At 36.0% G+C, this 14,853-nt stretch overlaps 2 protein-coding genes and 1 non-coding gene across 3 annotated transcripts; 2 read left to right on the forward strand and 1 right to left on the reverse strand.

The window, feature by feature from the left end:
• Positions 1-80: 80 nt before the first annotated feature.
• On the reverse strand, positions 81-9,883 carry LOC110788988 (3-hydroxyisobutyryl-CoA hydrolase-like protein 1, mitochondrial). Its single transcript, XM_021993628.2, has 14 exons — positions 9,703-9,883; positions 9,515-9,595; positions 8,471-8,539; positions 8,307-8,370; positions 7,848-7,927; positions 6,132-6,215; positions 4,947-5,031; positions 3,177-3,262; positions 2,970-3,091; positions 1,865-1,925; positions 1,030-1,128; positions 812-913; positions 689-730; positions 81-491 (listed from the first exon to the last, which is right to left on the reverse strand). The coding sequence occupies exons 1-14, from the start codon at positions 9,817-9,819 to the stop codon at positions 372-374; spliced, it is 1,212 nt and encodes a 403-aa protein (XP_021849320.1). The 5' UTR covers positions 9,820-9,883; the 3' UTR covers positions 81-371.
• An 89-nt stretch (positions 9,884-9,972) lies between these two features.
• On the forward strand, positions 9,973-10,044 carry TRNAQ-UUG (transfer RNA glutamine (anticodon UUG)). The gene has a single exon. It is a non-coding gene; the product is annotated as a tRNA-Gln (tRNA).
• Positions 10,045-10,794: 750 nt separating this feature from the next.
• On the forward strand, positions 10,795-14,339 carry LOC110788989 (malate dehydrogenase). Its single transcript, XM_021993629.2, has 7 exons — positions 10,795-11,022; positions 11,573-11,731; positions 12,137-12,312; positions 12,404-12,681; positions 12,798-12,933; positions 13,050-13,161; positions 14,007-14,339. The coding sequence occupies exons 1-7, from the start codon at positions 10,848-10,850 to the stop codon at positions 14,108-14,110; spliced, it is 1,140 nt and encodes a 379-aa protein (XP_021849321.1). The 5' UTR covers positions 10,795-10,847; the 3' UTR covers positions 14,111-14,339.
• Positions 14,340-14,853: the final 514 nt, after the last annotated feature.

Genomic DNA, 14,853 nt, shown 5'->3' on the forward strand with positions numbered 1-14,853 from the left:
AAATATGTACTGCTAGTTGATGTAGCACTAATCCAACCAATAAAATTTCCCATCATAAATTAAGAAAATCGACAATAGAATTGAAGTCAGACCCCTGTTTTCTTTTAAATTGCTGTAACATCACCTGAAAAAAAATCATGGCACACCTAATAGATAGATTTATTCTTATACACACAATCGTTTGGAGCACACCTATGAACTCTATCTGTCAGCTGTTTAGAACACATATATAAACTCCTACGCTGAAAAAGGTTTCATTTATTTCAGTTAAATCATTCTCTTCTAAAAAAATTCATTGGTTTATTTACAGTAACAAAATCACCCAAAATGTAAAATGTAATGTTTTGAATAGTGATGGTTCTTCAAAGTGATTAAGAAAATGCTTCGCGCTGCTTTGTTGGTAGCTCTAGCTCTGGTTCAGACACACTGAGAGGGGAAAAGTATTCATCCACCATATCCTTGGAAACTCTATCTAAACTTGGTGGATCCCACTGCAGATAAGCAGGAACATACTATTATATTAGATGAACTTCCAAACATATGAACATGCATACATGCAATGTGGTGGCTAAATCCTTTCAAGGATCTCAGCAACAATCATCCAGGGGGAATATAACTAGGGGAAATCCAAAAAGAAATACAGAAATTTAACTCAGTATTAGGGCAGGAGATTCGTTTGAATTAATACCTTTGGTGAGAAGTCCCTGTCAACCATTCGTGCCCGTACACCCTGAAAGGATGCCAAGAACAATTAATGAGAGACCATAGAGGTGAAGTAGTAACAACTAACAAGCATATATTATGATAATACCTCCTGGAAGTCATTTGAGACCTTTCCAGAGATTCCCTGAAGCGACATCCGATATTCACGAGCCAGACATTGGTCAAGAGTCTGATATCTACCTTCTCGTATCTGGTGGGGTATAATTTAAATTGTTGGCATCAGAGACAAACAAGATTTCCTTTTCCTTTTTTCGAGAAGACGGGGTCTGGGGGTGGGGGGATGAAGAATGGGTGGAAGAAACTCACTGATCTCAAGGAAACCTTCAGGCTCAGTGGGGACACTTCCCTCAACCTCTTCAAAGTGGAAGCACACCAGGCATGATCTGTTTTTGTTGCCTCATCTTCCTGAGACCGAATAAAGACGAAACAGAGATATTTACCATCACAGGCATCAAACAAAAAAAAGGTAATAAATCAAACAATACTACTGGAATGCTGCACATATTGAACACCAACAAATCTGATCCTGCAAAGTTCGTAATCCAGGCATTGGTAGACAGAAGAAGCACCCAAATTCAGCAGATAACTTAAAAGACAGACATCATAAAGGAAACAGGAGCCTAAAGGAAGATTGAATGTGCAGCACCTCTGACTTTACTTTTCCAAATTCCAAACTATTGTGCAGGCAACACAGAGAAACTTCGTAGAATAGAACATTCTATTATCTGTAAATAATCGTTATACGAAGTATGATTTTCAAGTAACAAGTTTTACTCGCCTTATGCACTAGTTTCATTTATGAAATACTGGTACCTACTGTCAACTATTTGCCTACCCCAAATGGGACTCGTCTAGACCAATATTAGTGTGGCACGTGATTAATATCATTGATACCGTAGGTTCCCACACAGACAGCACTAGCACATAGACCATCTCCATATTCAGCTCTTTATTTTACATTAGTGATGAAAATCATAAGTAACTATTATAGGACATGTGACAACCTTTACTGGAAATTCCAATAGTAGTATACATGATTAATATTTTCAGTCAAAGGAAGAATGTGCGTTTTGAACTGTAAGAATTGCAATAATTAGGCAACTCTAATTTACTGGTGGAAATACTAATAGAGAAAATGTACCAGAGAATCAATTATCTCCTCGACAGTGCCATGGCCAAAACATTTGTTGAGTATCTCCAGCCTGAACAAGTACATTGAATAACATGTATGAGGAATCAACGATAAAGACAACGTTAAATCGTTAATAGCCATCTGTCATTGCTGTATAAAACAACCCGACAAACAGACAGCAAGTACAGAAACAAGTCCTAGTCCTAGCCAAGTGTAGTTAGCTTCCAATACTACAGCCAAATAAAAGCATTACGGAGTATTATTCTGCAAAGCTCCTTCATCATTCACCACTACGACACAATGCTAATTTCTACTGCAAGAGGGTAGTGAACTAGACTTGACAAATAGCAAGGATTCAGGGAGTGTGTGCGGTTTCAGTAATAGTTGAATCAACTGGGAAAGAAGCTAACAGCATCTATCATATATTAGAACTCTTTTCTGAGCTGACGATGTCCTCTATTGTTCAAGCTGTAGATAAATGGCCGTTCAACATATGCAAAATATGCACATAGAAGTAATTTACGAAGGATTTGGACACCCCATCCCCCCCACCCCGAAAAAACAATTTTCTCTTTCTGCAGCTCGTGGGAAGAAATGTTTTGGCTACTTATAACCGCTGTTGTATAGGCCTGCAGCTAAATGGTGGTTGAAACATCAATGAATCAACATGCGAGGGAGTGAATTAGAAAGTTTATGGAACATTCCTGTCCCACCTCTCCGCAACAAACAGATGAAATATTGTATCCAGGTATGCCAGCTAGTAAGAAGAAACGGAGTCTTTATTGGTTAAGTCAATCAAATAAGAGTACACAAAAGGGATTCTGCCCAGGCCTTAAGATCCAGAAGTTCAATCTAAGTCACACCCGATACCCTTTATTTGTGGGGATGATTGAGAACTTAATCCCCATTATTCCAGTTGAAGTCCCAGTGAAAAGTCAAAATCCCTGCTTGTGGCGTCTTAACTTTTACCTAATTTTGTTCCTTGGGAATAAATCCATTCATAGAGCACAAGACAGTGCCTTAAGACAAGGTAGAGCTCAAAGTCCTAGAAAGAAAATTGTGAACCATAGAGAAGTTAAAAGCCACATATCAGAACTCACAAAGTAAAGCAAACCTGTGAAGTACGCTCATACTGTCAGGAGACACAACATCAGCAAACTCCTGCAGGGAAGTCTCAACAACAGAAAAATCATCACTGACCAGATTGACTAGATGTTCTTCTATTTGAGGAAGCTTCTGTCAAGTTCAAAGAAGCGTAGTAAGTATATGCATCACTAACAGGAAGAACAAAGTATCAGGAACGACATGCAATAGAACAGACGGTGCTAAGTGAATAATGTGTTGCAAGCCCACACGCAAGCATTTCAGCACCACTGAGAGATTTGCTAGTCAGAGCCAAATATTCTCCTACGGAAAAAAAAAATTGTCAAATTAATTGCATATTTAACTCGAAAATGCATTGACCATATAGTTCAGCAAAAGATAATTAAAGTAGTCGAGTCAAATATAAGCATGCTATCGAAGACCCATGAACCCAGCTGCTGAGTAACGTCATATTAATGTTCCAAGAGGCACAGTAGGGTAAGGAAACATTGGTTTCTGACTTCCTGTAGAGGAAAACTTTACTAGGGTGCAAGATACATGCAATATAAAGGTTCAACCAACAGAGCTAGCTCAATAACTCAAAACTGCTCTTCACCCAAACAAAAAACTAAAACTCTTCAACTTTTGCAGATGTATGCAACCAAGAGGGGATCCACCCTGTAGCACCACACATCTACCAGGTCATAGCCACCAATCTGCTATCCATCAGATTCTCCTCTTTCCTTTCTCAATTTTGAAGATTCTGCATTTATTACATTTCTCAAAAGGACAGATCAAAGGTTTTTCCTTTATATGCATGGATGCGGACACAACGACCCACTGACGGAAGACAAAGACAGAAGGTAGGGTGAGGAAACAAAAGGAGAGGAGCAGAAGTGAAGAAGCAATTAAAAGATCCTAATTCACAAAAATCCTTAATGAAGAAGCAATTAAAAGATCCTTATGCACAAAAATCCTTAACAGCTGCATATTATACTCCGTTGGTCACATGCTTGGTCTGCTTACTCTTTTGATGAGTTGAAGAGGGCTCACGAGCCTTATAAGTATTCCCTCCGTCCCTAAGATTGCCCCATCCCCAAATTTTACTTTGTTAAGAGTTGTATTGAGAAAGTTGATATAACTGTCATTTTGTGGGGTATTAAATAAAGTAGAGAGACACTGTGGGGATGTTAACTAAAATGGAAATGGGGCAATAATGGAGCAATGTTTTGGGACGGAGGGAGTAACAAGGGATGCTCAATCATAGTGTAAGCCAGAAAAGAAGTGGAGAATTTGAAAATCATAAGATGCCATTTCTACGAGAAGCTGAAGATCAATGTGGGTCCAATTGTCCAAATTAAGAATAACAACATTACTACAAACCTCTGTCCTCTGTATTCAACAAGGTATTAGTTGAACAGCTGAAAGTAGTCAGCCAATATGAATGGATTTATGGAAGCTCTATGGATTTTCAAAGACTTTCCTATTTCTCAGTACTCAGGACTTTCCAGAGTTAGTTTACACTTAAGTAAATTCCTTGGTAGGAAGGCAATGATAATAGTCAAAAATAACCACGAGTGCGCTCGAGAGGAGATAGACACTGAGTGAGTGCAATACAGTTTGTGAAGAGAAAACTTCTAGGGAACTTCTAATAGACTGGGAATCAGAAATATAGAATTGAGTTTGAAGATGTGCATCTGGGAAAGTTTGACAAATGATTGTCGATGCAAGTAAATCACCAACAAAGGTGAATCCCAAATTCCCAACTTTAGAGTGGCTGGAGACTAACCAAAGCTAGGCAAAATAAAACTATTATCAATTTTCATCATGCTTTCTTTCTCCCTAAACGCCTTTATGTATAGACAAGCTAATATCCCTCTTATTGTTTCTCAATCTACCTTTAACTTAATTCAAACAAATAGTCATACATTGCTTGTATTACCCCCTTCCTCTTAGACTGATTTATTACAGAACACAGTTGCATGTTACAAAAAATGATTAATTTTACCAATGTGCCCAGGTAAATGAGAAAGGTAGAAAGAGGCCCCAGCATCAGGATGAAAACCAATCATAGTTTCTGGGGTGGCAAAAACCTGAATCACAAAAAGGAAGCAAATAGAGTATAAATTTGGAGTCAATATACAGAGAGTGACAAAATTAATGCAGACATCAGTTTAAAGGAAAAGTGCTGCAGATTTGTTCTCCATTTCTATGCTAGATAAAACTAAAATTAGTAAGACAAATAGACAACTATCAGCAGCCCATTTTTCTAACTCACGTCAGACCTCCCATGTACTACACCTACTCAAGGAGAAATAAGGGCAAGTAAGTCTTTTCTTAAGTTTGTTAGAAAGCTTTTTGTTCGAAGGTTGGTTACCAGATTTCATGGGAAGTTGTTATGCAAAAGAGTGAGCTAGAACCTTTGTGAGTGTAGTCTATAAATAGGGAAGGCCATTCAAAAGGGGTTATGTTGATTGTAGAGTAGAAACTCTTGATGGGGGGAACTCACAGTGTGATACCCATTGTATTGATTAATTAATACAATATCCTAAGCTTTCCTCTAAATTTCTGCTAACTCTGTTATTTTCCTGCAAATACACTCACTATATTGCATAAACACAATTTAAAACAACCAATCAGACCTGGTATATAGCACACATTTGGTGGGTGGTAAGCTGGTAACTGGTAATACATGGTGGTAAATTGGTAATGGTAACGACTTATATATATGGTAATGCTTGTCCATAAGGCCATAAATGTGTTTTTATTCATATATTTCCAGCATCAACAAAGCTGGCTGCTGGTATTAAGCAGTGATGATTTTTTTTTAAGAAAAAGTATGTTTTGCAATGGAGTTCCATTACTATTGTCTATGGAGTATGACATTGGCATGAGTTCTACGTTACAAAAATGACAAATAAAATCATTATTATCGATACTGAGATTTATCGCAAACTACTAAACAGGCCCCCCTAAGCTCTCCATGCGTCTTCAGATACCTCACTATTCAACTAGTCCACCAAGAAAATGATGAAGCTAAGAACAAATAGTGAGGAATTCACAAGCGGTCTTTCTTTATATTTCTTCTTCATTTTTATTAATAATTAACTGCAGTCAAGTACATACACCTTGGTTCAAAGCTGACTAAAGCAATATGCAAGACTCCGGAAGATTAACCAAGGAAAACACTCACAGTTTTTTCGGTTGCAACTCGAAATGTCCCAGGAATTGAAACACCTCCTCCACCACCCATTGTAATTCCATTCAAAAGGGCAACCTACACAGAGATTACAAGAACACAAATGAAAATAAGTACCCACAAAACATAACTGAAGGCTGAAGCTTCATATTTTTTCATCTACATTACTAATTACATTAGAGCGTGAAAGAACAGCACCTGATGCTAAAAGTCATACATCAAACATCACAAGAACGGCATCAAACTGTAACTATAAAGCAATTATGGCCATTCCACAAAATCCTTGACAAAGGGTGGGTTAACTGCTTAAGAAACCTTTTTATTTTTTTGAAGAAACCAAAAGGAGGGAGCTTAATTTAATAAATCAGCTGCAGCAACATTCAGAACATCACAAGGAAAACCACCATCCCACTTTCTAGTCCCGAACTCCTTAGGTTGGAGATGGGCTAAATCGTGAACTTGTTACCCCTACGTTTAACAAATAACCAAACAACATTAATAAAACTAGAACATAAAGCAAGAATGTCCTCCACCACAAGCCAGAAAGTGCTGCAACCGTTTGCTCCACTTCGAAGCGCCTAAACTACTATCAGACAATCACTCTCTACTACAACATGCTGTAAGCCCAACTCCGGACACAACTCCAAGCCTAGCAGCACAGGCCACTACGCCACCCCCATCATCGCGCACCACAGCCCCCAATCCCGAACCAACCTCATCAAGTAAACCCGCGTCCACATTCACCTTGGATGAATAAGCTTAAGAAACCTTTTGAGATGAATAAGCTTACTCTTGTGTTCTTAGTGCGAAAAAAGGCTGACTACTAGTACACCATTACGAGCTCCACTGGTCCTAGAAAATGTCCAAAAAAATCTGCTATTGAAGGCTCTACTTTATCTTGCAAGCAGTAGTATATCTCTTTAATAATATCACTCTCTTTGCGGAGGCATAATTCATAAATTCTCACCTATTTTGGTTAACTGTTTTGAACACAAGGAGACATTCTTATGGGAAGTTCTCCTAACTATTACCTCATTCTCTGATAATGCAGCACAAAAGCCATGGAAAACTACCAATAACCAATTTCTCAAGGCTCAAGCATTACTAAGATCAAAAGTAACAATTAATAGGACTGCTTCCAGACATTTAATCTGTTTTAATTTGTTTTTCTTACTACAGACTATGGAATAATGATTAAAAGATTAAAGATCAAAAGTCTGGTAGTACTTAGCATGTCAAACCATAGAAAAGGCTCTTAAACCACATCCAACATCAAAGATGAAAAAGGTTTACATAAAAACAAGTTACTAACATGAAACCACTTGCTGGTAACTCTTCACCAGGAGCTGGTAATACATATGCCATTGTCAGCTGAGGTTATTGTGGTAACTTGAAATTCTAAGAACCACGAACTCTATGTATACCCTTATAATTGATATAACACAGTATCCCAATTGAATAGTCAGTTTCATTTCTATCACATGGGAACTGTTTTAAATTCCTGGTGGCTGGATGAGAAAACATATTTTCTTCTAAGAGTACGCAAAATTATCAGTTGTCGACACAACTTTTACACCATCGCGTTACTATTTGTATAATTGTATACCAGTCCAATATATAAATAGCAGACAGAAATACATGGATATAGAGAGAAGTTTCTCAACGGCGTAATCATCTAGTAGAAGGGCTATTTGCTGGCAAAGTACTCACATGTGGTTTCAAATATGTGCCAAGCACGTATATAAATGTGTATAGAGTCCAAAAAAACTCTTTACATTCTTCTATCTTCCCTGCATTGAAAGACAGATACTAAATCCATCAAACAGGGTGACAAAGTAGAGTAACCCAAAAAAAAAACCTTTTTAGTATGAACATGATCCCCGCAGAAATCTATTACTTCCTCCTATTAGGACCTTGTTCATGCAAGAATACACAATTACAAACACCAAATAAAAACTGTTTTTCCCCGAATGCAAAGACTTTAACACCCCTAATTCCTATCTAAGAACTTGTAAATGCAAGCCTACAAACACCATATCCAAATAAGCAGGACGACACACATTGAAGAATAAAAAAAAGAGTTTAGGGACCTAAAGGTTGCAAATTTAAAAGCTGAAGTCATGGCCTTTGCAAGGCTATATCTTAAATTAAACAATATTCAGCTCAAACCTTTATTAATTTGGCGATACAGAGTAACAATATCTCCTCCAGCACAAAATGCCTTTCCACTGCCCTTCCAATATTAAAAACAAAAGAAATTCAATGTCAAGCAATAATTTCCCTAACAGATTGAAAAGACGCCTAAACAGAATCAGATTTAGTCATTGACCTACCTTCATCATCACAAAACCAACATTAGGATCATCTTCCCAGCATTTGTAATACTTTTGGAGCAAAGCACCCTACGTTTGGAACACAAGCAACATTCTTAAGTAAATGTACAAAAATAAAATAAAATAAAATAGTTATGCCAATATTCAGTGTCCAGTCATGCAAACAAGTTCACTATAACATACTCCTAGAAGAAATTACTGAAATCATTGTCACTCTTATTAACCATGCATCCTTTTAGCATTTGGCAAAGCGTCTCTTATGTCTATACATCAAACCAAGAGAAAGGGGAGTAATTTGAATATTCTCCTAGGAGTTTCCACTGCCTTTTTTATTGTTTTTTCCTTCTAAAATAACCATTTGACTAGCCACCACTGATACCTTAACAAAATAGTAAAAAACAGAACACATAACTTTAAATGCGATGTCCCATATGAAAGCAATGATAATGCACCTCCATCCCCAAGTGTGTATTCTGCATTTTTTTCCATTACCTTTCACACCAAAACCTCTAATTATAACAAATACAAAGTACTCCACATTATATAAAAGAAGTTATTACCTGACTCACACATCAAACATCTTACATAAAAGTTACAGAAACAAACTCCTAGTTAAATTTAGTGAGAAGAAAGAAAGTAACTCATTCATAATTACAAAAAAATATGATCAACTCAAAACACCAATGAAGTATAATCCTTGAACCACATAACATCCTACAAAAGACAGAAAAAAATTCACTCTTCATTCCCTTAATTCATGAAATGGAAATCACCAATGAGGCAATGGAGTATGATGCTTTAACCACAAACTTTAAACCTTTAATTTATTTTATTTGTACTAAAAAATAATGGTATTCTAAACTTCCATATTTAACTTTCAAACCTCTAAACTTGAATAGTTCTTCTACCAGAATTGCTCACACCGTTTTTGTTTATCTTATATGGATTTTTCTACAAGAATTTTCCGTTAAACTTATACTACGGTACAGAAACAATTAATTAATCAAAATGAGTAACAAAAAGTAGAAGGAAGAAATAAATTACCATGGAAGTATTGAGGGCATTAAGAGCTGGAGGACGATGAAGAATAGCAGTACGACTATGCGAATTTCCTTCGACCAGCACCTGTTAAGATAATCGATTAATAAAAAATAAAAATAAAAAAGCATAGTTGTGAAATGCAATTAATTGATGATTAAATCCCTAATTAAGCAAAATAGAGAAAAGGAGACCTCATCGTTGAGATCAGAAGAAATAGTTCTTCGACATTGACATTGAATTGACGTTCTTCCTCCTAAAATGCGACGTAATACTGATAAAGACGACGATGCTGCCTTCAACCTCGCCATTTTTTTTTAATTTTCTCTCTCCTATTTCGAGCTTTTCTGCAAGTATTCAGTGGCGTCTTTCTCCAGCTTTCTTCACCAATTTGCCAAATGGCACAAATTTAAAGTTTTTTATTTTGTTTAATATATTATAGTATAAACTGTATTACAACATTGGGTTCTATGGTGTAGTGGTTAGCACTCTGGACTTTGAATCCAGCGACCTGGGTTCGACTCCCGGTAGGACCTTTTTTTTTATCCCTCAATCTTTAGGTTTTTAGTGCAATGGTTTGATCATATGGTCAATTTTTTTAGAAAAAAATTATAATTGTAATTTTGTTAGTCGACTCCAGATTATTATGGGACTATGGCTTTGTTGTTGTTGTTGTAGTAGTTTTGTGTGTACCCTATAGGTGGAAATGCAATGCAGTGTTGCAGTTTAGTAGAAGGATGGTACAATTTTGATGTATGAATGTTTGTTTCTTTTAGCTCTCATTGGTGAATATGGTGTTAAATATACGCTTATAGATTGCCTATGTTTCAAAAATCTCATGCATCGATGCACCTTACATGCATAGGGGATCCGGTGTACCACCTTCTAGAACATAAATTTGGGAGTGTGTGTACATATACATTTCTACTCAGTTAGGTCCCGTGCAACGTACAATTATTACTAAATAATTTTATTTTTTTTCAGCAATAACTTATTAATATAATATTTTAATGAATTCAAATAAAATCAAGCTAGTTTTTGCTATGTGTAATTGGAAAAATAACAAAAAGTAAAAACTAAGGACATAGCATATATAATATATTGATTGCCATTGATATTCATATATTCCTTTCTTGAGGTTGAAGTGAGTGCAATGTGGGTTTGTTATTCCTTGTACTCATTGGTGTTCCATATTTCAATTCATACCTTGCATGAAACTATAGTTTCTGATTCGTGGAATTGGTATCTAACCTCCTAATCTAGTACTACTATATTATGATCAACTATATTTTGCTAGACATAATTAATTGATTAAGATTGTCATTAACTAGTTAAAATTATGGAGAATTCTCAATTAGTTGAAAAAATTGGAGTTTATTTGAATTCAGAATTGGTAGAGAAAATTGGGGTTGTTTCTGTTTGTTTTATTTTATCATATTTGTTGATCAAACATATTTGGAGCTCCGTGAAGATGGAGAAAGAGCCTACTAGGGTTCTTGTTACTGGTGCTGCAGGCAAGCAATTTTGATTCCTCTTCTTAATCTTTCCATAATCTCTCCATGTTTTAATTTTCTTAGTTTAATTCGTAATTTAGTAAGGCAGGTTTTATTGTAAGCTTTGAGTCAAAATATGCTTGAAGCTTTTGGTCTGACTATATGCTCAAAAAAGATAAAATTCGTGTTCTGTCCTTTATTCTTGCTCTTTAGAATTAGAGATAATTTGACAACATATTGTCACGGACGGGCCTTTTGACCCCCCGTACGGCGCCTGAATCCCCGAGGCTTGATCTCGGCCAGCCTACCCCATAAGTGCAACAAGCATTGAACAACACATAATGATACTAACATGCACCAAGATACATGCATCAGTAAGGCATACAGGCTCATGGGAGTTGTCTCGTATGGGACACGCTGGGCCTTAGCATCGAGAAAATGTCAACACGTGACAATATGCTCCCTTGAAAATGTGATTAGGCAAAGACTGAATTAATTAGAGATGAACTTGTTTGTTAATTTTTCTTAAAATGACAGGATATACGTTTGTCTAACATGAAGAATTTTACAGGACAAATTGGGTACGCGCTGGTGCCTATGATCGCGAGAGGGCTGATGCTTGGTCCTGAGCAGCCTGTTATTCTCCATTTGCTCGACATTGAACCAGCTGCAGAGGCCTTAAACGGTGTCAAAATGGAACTAATTGATGCTGCCTTTCCTCTCCTCAAAGGTATCAAAATTAACCCTTTTTTCAATATCTAGAAGAAGAGCAGCATTAAGAAATTTGTTGAGGATAATATTAATTCAAAATATGGCTTATGCACCCGATGCACAATGCTCACTGTGCACCCTGTCTTTAAATTAACATACAGTTCAAATACAAAAAACATATTGTTCATATCCAAAGAACATATAACAAATGAACATATTGTTCAAATCCAAAGAACATAAAGCTCAAATATTTCACTTGTACATGTACATTGAAATCATTCTCCATGTTCATTAGATTCTCAAAAAATATTCATCAGGGTGCACAATTAGATTCTCAAAAAATATTCATTAGGGTGCACAATGAGCATTGTGCACCCGGGTGTATAATCCAAATTGCGATATTAATTGGCCTTGGTTTAAGCAGACGTGATAGCCACTACCGATGTTGTGGAAGCCTGTGAAGGTGTCAACATTGCGATAATGCTTGGCGGGTTTCCTAGAAAGGAAGGGATGGAAAGGAAGGAAGTGATGTCAAAGAATATATCCATTTATAAAGCTCAGGCTACAGCCCTTGAACTAAATGCTGCTGATAATTGCAAGGTCATAATACTTACACATCTGTTTTTTAGCTTAGTCATTGAGATTTCTGGTGTTTTGCTCTTAAAATGTAGTAGTCATTTTTTAATTACAGGTGTTGGTGGTTGCAAACCCTGCTAATACAAATGCACTCATTTTAAAGGAATTTGCACCTTCGATTCCTGAAAACAACATTACATGCCTTACAATGCTTGATCATAACAGAGCAATTGCTCAAATTGCTGACAAGTTAAATGTTCATGTTAGTGATGTGAAGAATGTCATCATATGGGGAAATCATTCCTCAACACTATATCCAGATGTTAATCACGCGACAGTCACTTCAACCGATGGAAAGAAGCTTGTTCGAGAACTTGTAGCTAATGATCATTGGTACGGCTTACAGATTCATACTTTGCACCTGAATTCCCTTACGCATTGTTCTTTTGAGCTGAACTGAATTGAAATTAGTTGGAGTTATAATCAGATAATTGATTTGTATTTAATAGGGTAAACAAAGAACTAGTCAGTAGAGTACAGCAGAGGGGTGCAGCTATAATCAAGGCACGGAAACTATCAAGTGCATTGTCAGCTGCAAGTGCAGCTTGTGACCATGTATGCACTTGGGTGCTTGGAACCAAAAAGGTTTTACCTCATGTTTTGGGATCAAGTGAAATTCGATTTTGTAACATCAGCATTTTTACTGAGTAATTTTCTTGCTTACCATATCATTTTCATAACTTGATGTTTATACAACTTAGGGAACGTGGGTTTCGATGGGAGTGTACTCCGATGGCTCTTATGGTATCCAACCCGGTCTTATCTACTCCTTCCCTGTAACTTGCAAGAATGGGGAATGGTCTATAGTGCAGGGTAATCTCCTATTTCATTTATTGCTATGACATTTAGGCCCTGTTTTTTTCGCTTAATTTCAATTTCAGAACTTATTTTGCAGTTCAGTTCAGTTCAGTTCAGTTCAGGAGCATTCAGTTTAGTTCAGTAGTTCAGGAGCATTCAGTTCAGTTCAGTTTAACTCAATTTAATTCAACTTAATAATAATAATAACAATATTAATTCGTATTATTATTATTTGTTATTTATTATTATTTATTAGTTATATTATTATTATAAATCAAATGCTAACAAAGTCAAATATTTTACAAATAGTTAGTGGGCAGCTGAGATACAAATATTTATATTATTATATTACTTATCATTTATATTTATATTATTATTATATATAACTAATTATTTATTATTAATTACGGAGTACTATAATTTATTATTTATCATTTATTATTATTCTTAGTAATTAATTACGGATTACTAAATATTAATTATTTAGTTTTTTATTATTTAGTTATTAATTATAAATTATGAATTATTACTAATATTTATCATTTATTATTTATTATTTATTTCAGTGATATTCTGTTAAGTTAACTTAAATTCAATTCAGTTCAGTTCAGTTCAGTTCAGTTCAGGAGCATTTAGTTCAGTTCAAAACAGGGTCTTATTTCACAAACTCAAATGTACTTTCCACGGTCTTCAAAACTAGTAATGTTTGAAGTACTTATTAACCACTATTATCTTAATAACGTAGAAGTAGAATTTATTCACTAGTGAGTGCTATAACATTTGAAAAAGTTGTAGCGGGGCATTGCTAGTGTGACAAGGGATAGCTTGAAAGTTTGAAACCGTGTGTGTATGTGTTTCAGGGCTGAAGATCGATGAATTTTCGAGAGAGAAGATGGATGCAACAGAGAAAGAACTCATTGAGGAGAAACAAGTGGCATATTCTTGCCTTAACTCCTCGGCTTAGCTCAAGTTGTCATTTTAAGCAATGATATAGTTCAAGCTGTCAAGTTTGGTGACTTGGTGTGGTGTACATATTTCATGTTAGTTACTAGTACTTAATTTAGCTCATACATTTCACCTTGTCTTGGATTTAAGATTAAGAGAACTAATAATAACCGCTCGATCGGTTCATTTCAGATTATAATTGTTCATAGTTCATCATGACCCGATTTAAGCTTAATTTATTGGTGAAATTTTATTTTGATTTTAATACCAGAACTACTTACTATAATGGTTGTTTTAGTAGTACTTGATATGACTCAGCGGCGGACCTAGCTTCATTATGTCTGTGGTGAGTTTGATCTTCCAGCCGAAAAATAAATTAGTGTAATTTTAGTTCCATCCCCGTAAACTTTAAGTATAAAAGTGCTCAAAATTATCTAAAGAGATTGGCTCGAGCCTCGAGAAGACAACTACTCCAAGAGTCCAAGTCCATATATACCAGAGTACTATGTACTTGGTATTCAATTGATGGATTGTGTAACGTAAGTATGTGACATGCATGTAAAAAAAGAGCAAAATAATTGTAGTAGATGGAATTAGCAAAATACAAATAAAATGGGAGTGGTACGGTGGTGGTCCAATAGGAAATAGGGCGGTGGGCCAAAAATGTAAACCCACCAAAGTCATCATTCACCAGTCACCTCAGCAGCACTGACGTTGTATGAATGAAGGTGGTGGAGCACCTTCTTCTTTAATTTGTATGCT

This window comes from Spinacia oleracea, chromosome 2, assembly GCF_020520425.1.
Source record: "Spinacia oleracea cultivar Varoflay chromosome 2, BTI_SOV_V1, whole genome shotgun sequence".
NCBI lineage: Eukaryota > Viridiplantae > Streptophyta > Magnoliopsida > Caryophyllales > Amaranthaceae > Spinacia > Spinacia oleracea.

Coding starts and splice junctions, on each gene's coding strand:
- LOC110788988 (XM_021993628.2), bottom strand. CDS start 9,819: ATGGCGAGGTTGAAGGCAGCATCGTCGTCTTTATCAGTATTACGTCGC. Junction 8,371..8,470: donor TTGGTTTTGTGATGATGAAG/GTAGGTCAATGA, acceptor TAATATTGGAAG/GGCAGTGGAAAGGCATTTTG. Junction 5,032..6,131: donor GAGTTGCAACCGAAAAAACT/GTGAGTGTTTTC, acceptor TTTGTGATTCAG/GTTTTTGCCACCCCAGAAAC.
- LOC110788989 (XM_021993629.2), top strand. CDS start 10,848: ATGGAGAATTCTCAATTAGTTGAAAAAATTGGAGTTTATTTGAATTCA. Junction 11,732..12,136: donor TGCCTTTCCTCTCCTCAAAG/GTATCAAAATTA, acceptor TGGTTTAAGCAG/ACGTGATAGCCACTACCGAT. Junction 12,313..12,403: donor ATGCTGCTGATAATTGCAAG/GTCATAATACTT, acceptor TTTTAATTACAG/GTGTTGGTGGTTGCAAACCC.